The sequence below is a fragment of the Corvus brachyrhynchos genome, unplaced genomic scaffold (genome assembly GCF_000691975.1).
Source record: "Corvus brachyrhynchos isolate BGI_N302 unplaced genomic scaffold, ASM69197v1 scaffold101, whole genome shotgun sequence".
NCBI classification, from domain to species: Eukaryota; Metazoa; Chordata; class Aves; order Passeriformes; family Corvidae; genus Corvus; species Corvus brachyrhynchos.
In genome coordinates this window covers 5,336,569-5,342,249 of record NW_008237239.1, presented here as the reverse complement: position 1 = coordinate 5,342,249, position 5,681 = coordinate 5,336,569, and the positions used below count along the sequence as shown (strand labels likewise).

The following is a 5,681-nucleotide window of genomic DNA, read 5'->3' as shown; positions in this document are numbered from 1 at the left end:
AGCAGACAGCACTCCCCCAGAGTTTATCTTCTTCCATTTCATTTACCTTTAACTCAGCATCTTTCAAACCATTTATCTTGGCTTTTCACATCCTTAGAATTTTCCTGCCAAGTATTTTTCTCTGCCCTTTATTAGCCCCTCCAATACAAACCTAATTTTTCTGCTCTCTTAATTCTTCCCCACTACCTTTTCAAAATGAACGCTCATCCATTAGTCACAACTTCTATACCACAGCTACCAGAAAAGTCTTCTATACTCAAGCAGCAGAACACAGGTATTACTTGAGATATAATCAAGAGGATACTTACCTTTCCAAAATCTCTCACATCAAACAAATCAAATGCTTCAAAAAGTTCACTTTTCTTCATTCCAAATATTTCACAACATGCCGAAAGAAAAGTCCTTATATTCTTCAAGCAGAGAAACTAGGGGAAGAAAACAGAAATGCTAAGTGTCAAGTGAGTAAATTAGCAATATATGTGCTCACTTGGTCACAAACACCATATAATTCACCAATACATTTGTAAATCAGCACTTCCACGATGCTGTGATCCTCCACTGGTCCTAATTCAGCCATAAAAGCTCTCTTCAGACTCAAAAGCATTAACCAAATTCTGAATAGACACTTTGTGAACAGAAACTATTGTCTCTCTTTTTACATAAACAGACATGACAGTATGTTACTAGATACGTAATAGTCTAAATACACACTTACTTTTCAGCTCCCTACAGGTAGCACAGAACAAAACAGATAAGTTACCTTAATAAAATGGTATTATTAATATGTGGAAGTTATTATCCATACATAAATCAAGCGTTTCATCTGCTAGATTCTAGTTTGAATGTTTAATGAATGCACGTGCACTGTTTTCACACACTAAAGACTTTAAGAATACATATTCTCCATCTGGTGTACAGGAGCAGACGAAGCTTGCAGTGAAGTCATTTAAATTTACCTAGCAGAGATTTAAGATCCTCAGACCACCTTGATTTCTGTACTAAATCAAAGGCTATTTCCTTTTAAGTTATCCACATGCATCAGTGATCATCTGAGTCTGAAAAAGAATAAAGCCTCTGCCACAATTATCTCCTTAAAAGGCTTTTAATGCATTTTCCTGTGGATTATTTTGTTTGCCAGACCTTATCAGGCCAAAAGGCAGTAACTATCAAGAGCATTGGTAACTTCAGAGGGGTAGCTAAAAAGGGCAATATGCATTCTTGATGATGATTAGCACTGTTAGGTACTAGCACCTTGCGATGGCATCAGCTTCATAAAGATGCTATTGTAGTCTTTTGAGCCACAGTTCAAAAGAAAATACAATATTTATAAGCAGCAGTATTTCAAAGGACCCTGCACCATGCTTTGAATATGCATGTTTAAAAGTACTGACACAGCAACTTAATATTACAACAGAGTTCTCTATGTTTTCGTGGATTCATGAGGATCACTCGTATTAGGATGGATTATAGAATTGCTACATGTTACAACTTCCTGTTTTGATCAAAGCAGTATTTTTGATATTGGGTGTCACAGCCATATCAATTCAACAGACAGCCCTACTTCATGTCTTACATAGCACTAACCAGTGAGGCACAGAAAAAGCAGAGCACCTGATAGACCAGATTTACAGCAAGGGCACACATATGAAAGCACTGATTCAACGAGAGATACTACAAGAGCAGACAGCTCCAGTAGATGGTTGTGGACATCAGGACAGCCAACAAACTCATCAAAAAGCATCACAAAAGCCATCCCTGCACAACCCAAAGCTCCCAGGAAAGCACCTGTGACTGATCACAGCCTCATCAATAGTAAGGATTCCCAGCTGTACCAGGTGGACCTGCAGCCTTCACCCTTTTCCCCCCTTCCAAAGAGCCTCTTCAGCACGTGCCTCCCAGCTCACATGGGGCACTCATCCCTCAGCCACGCACTGAGCTGCTCAAGGACAACACTGCATTTATGCCAGACTGCTTTTATGCCCAGTGGGATTTTAAGAATTAGTCTAGCTTGCTTGGTCAATGTGGCAAGCTTATCTAGTTTTGCAAAGATTGTAAGTTTGAAGTCAAAATTGCAAGGTTAGAAGGCCAATGGATGTTCTACATATGTGCTTCTTCCTCCATCACGTTGGCAGAAAGAATCAGAAAATGAGCTGGTCTTTAAAAGAAGCTCTAACAAGATGGCACATACAAAGCTATTGTTTTCTGCTATATTTTTCACCAGGTTTTTTATTATTTTTCTTAAAAGCTATCAATGGCCACTAGGTTTGTCCAGTGCACAATACTGATTCAACTTGAATACCCATCTATTTTCTTACATCAAAATTCTCAAAACCACTGACGGCTGTGATTCTCACTGGAAAATTCAGCTTCCTTTAAGAAACCTAAGTTTTGAGTTTATATTAGTGCTGAAGTCTGACAGTGCAAAGAAAGCTTACAGCTGCATTAAATTGTTTACCTCTAAAGAGAGCAAGAAGTTAAGGAAGAGACAGGAGCTGTCATGAGCCTAAAATCTGACCTAGATTTGCTAAAGAGCATTTTAGCAAGTTGCATTTAGCTTCCTAATATAGCTAAAAGAACCATTTAATGGATCAGCAGTTATTCACAAACAAGATGTCCTCTCCCTTCTGCAAAATCTCTCCAACTATTCTTAACAGACGTCTCCTACAAACAAAGATAAAGATGGCAGCATTTTTCCAACAAGATTTATTGGTTACTTCAAATTTCTTTAAATTTGGAGGCAGTTTTCTGGCATCAGCATTTTTTTTAAATTATCATTACTATGAAATATATCTGAGCAGATTAGAAAGCATATTACAAGAAATTACAAGCCCACGTGTTTTAAAGGAAATGTTGAAGCACCTGCACTCTAAGTAGTAAATTAAATTCTTCAGAATATTCTAACAGACCAAAGAAGAATCTAATCCCCCTGTCTTCCCCTGCCTTCCCTTTTTTTTTAATACCAATTCATTAATTTAACATGTATCATTATGTCAAACAGGTTTGACCTAATTATAATCTAATATAAAATAACCATATAACACATGACATGTCTTGTAGGCTCTAGAAACCACATGGTAAGCATTTGTCAAATCCACCTGCAATTGAGATGGGACCACATCATCACTGAGTGTGTGCCAGGCAGTGCCTTCAGCAGAGTAGGTATCCTGACATTACAGTCGAACCCCCTGCGAGTTCAAAGACTGCTTAGTGAGTTTTAGTTGGCCATATAATGATTCAGTATCCATCCGTTTTCTGTTGGAAAATGAAAATGAAATTCTTACTGCTAACTGTTAGGCTAACCACAGCAGCTACAAGAATAAAGCTGTGAAATTACTAAAACTAAAAGTATGTTCATATTTAAATGAATTCATTTTGTAGTACCATATATGAGAAAAAAAATTTTAAAACCCTTGTTATATGCAGCTCATGTTTCAGAGAAGTTATTTGATTATATAACCCAGAAAACTTTCAGAATTATCTCCAAAATTTTATACTGCAGTCTTCTAAAGAAACAGTTTCCCTCATTGAAAACAAAGATTTTTATCGCTGCGGTTACTGCATGAAGAAGTACAAATTAGTAAGAGAAGCCTCCAAATTAAAAAAGAGCATACTGGTAAAATCTAGGAAGTTCTAAAAAAGACAACCCTCCTCGCTGGCAGTAAGAAAAAGGCACCAACAGTCTGCAGTCTCTCATTAGTAAGTACAGTCCTCAGGATATTTGGAAACCTACTGCATTATTGTGCTTCTTTTGAAAAAGAAAACATTATAGTTCAGGACACCGCAAGAGAGATCATTAGAGCAGTTGGGTACTCAGTTTTCAGAGGATGCAAGGAGGGCTAAACCTTACTCAAAGTCTCTCTTCCACAGGAAACACTGTCTTTCAGCACAAGAACTGGTTTTTCTTCATAAAAAAAAATAACGTAACTTTAAAACATTCCCTTGGAATAGTTAATGATGCACTTTGTCACTCCTTTTTTAACTACATTATTATATCAGGTGACAGCAGTCCAGAATTCTCAGTACACAGATCAGTAAAATATTGCTGTAGGTAGTATAAGCCATGAGCCTAAAAAGTTAACACTAGTGAAAAATACAACTTCTCTCGCTCATCTGCTCATGCCATGAGAGGAGTTTACACCCAACTCCAGAGACAGATGGACAGAAATCACAACCCATCCCCGTTCTGTGATTCTGTGACTGGGGCTCAGGAGTCTGAAAACAGTTTTCAATCTTAACACCTATAGATTATGAAGACATTTCTAAAGCATCCTAATGTTTCACAGCGTAAGAAGTCACACTGCTACAAACCCATAATGTAGCCATTGTCAGAGCTGCTGAAATGGTAAAACTCCTGTGATAAACCACTGTGGTTTTGTGGAATAGATTAGAATTCCAGTGGCCTCTGGTCCATTCTGCACTGAATTTAATTTTGCAAGAGGCACTAACACAACTATTGAACTATTGAAATGACAAGCAACTTTGAAAACAAAGTATGTCAACCACCTTAAAAAAAGCAGGTGTGGTTTATATAATTGGGCCTGTATTTGTCTGAACTTTAAACACAGGACAGTGGGCAAATCAAATTATACCAGGTTCCATAGAAATAGTATGCTGTTTTCTACCACAATATTTGCCACTTCACACAAAAACATTCATTTGAGGCTTTTTCCACACACAACATGGTTATGTGCACTGACAGAAATGCATAGAAATATTTCACAAAGGGTACTGAATAGACACGACTAATTAGGTACTAAAAGCACAGGCAGGGCTGAAGCTGCCCACAGGGAAGAAGGATTTCTCTAACCAGACCTTTAATGAAGTGAAAGATGAAATGCAAAAGAAAAAAAAAAATCATAAAACCTCTATTCACATAATCTAAGATATATTTCTCAAAAAAGGTATTTTGGCACTGAAGTACTTCAATGGAATAAAGGTCTGTTTGGTACAGACCATAATATTCAGTACCTAGATGTATCCTTTGTACTAAAAGCACTTTTACAGGCGCTCAGAAACCAACACAAAGAGCTCTGAAGATCAAATTGTGCCACAAGACATTTAATGAAATTCCAACATAGCAACACCAGTCAGGCAAGTGAAAACTGAAAGGCCAAGAAATGACAAGTACTCAGGAAAGAGAGTTCTAATTCACTTTTTTTATCATTTTAATTACCAATAGTGGGAAGGGAGAAAAAAACTATTTGTATTTATTTCAACTTCCACCTCCTTTTTATTATGATGACTGAGTCACAAGCACAGATATTTAGTCACAAGTCTGAGAAGCTGGCAGTTCCCTTGTGCCTGGGTCAGACATCCATACTGCATTCAGACAAACTAGGAACATACTGAAGCCTGAGTTATCTAAGACAGTCTAAATAGATGCTAGGCTGTAAGGAGTATTAAAACCAAACTGGATCCCTGACACTCAATGGGGAATACCCATCCCTTCATCACTGCACTTCACTGGCTTTTTTGCCTTTTGTGTTCCCAGCCCCACACAGACTTCAGGAGGCTGCCAATAACTGCATGAGGACTGAGGCCGGTTGCTCCTACCCACCATCATGCAGAAGCTACGATAAAAGAGTAAAAACCTAGAAAAAGGACTCTACTTAGCCCACTGCCCACTAAATCCACTTTATCTCCTGTGGAAGAAATAAGGCATGTCAATCATGGAAAGTCCT

General features: G+C 37.8%; 1 protein-coding gene across 3 annotated transcripts in view; it reads right to left on the bottom strand.

The window, feature by feature from the left end:
* Positions 1-427, bottom strand: part of VAV3 (vav guanine nucleotide exchange factor 3) — a 122,720-nt gene extending 122,293 nt beyond the window's left edge. For all 3 annotated transcript variants that reach the window (XM_017729759.1, XM_017729761.1, XM_017729760.1), the window contains exon 1: positions 309-427. In XM_017729759.1, coding sequence (XP_017585248.1) covers positions 309-368 — 60 coding nt within the window. In that variant the 5' untranslated portion in view covers positions 369-427. The remainder of the gene's footprint in view (positions 1-308) is intronic.
* Between the last annotated feature and the right edge of the window lie 5,254 nt (positions 428-5,681).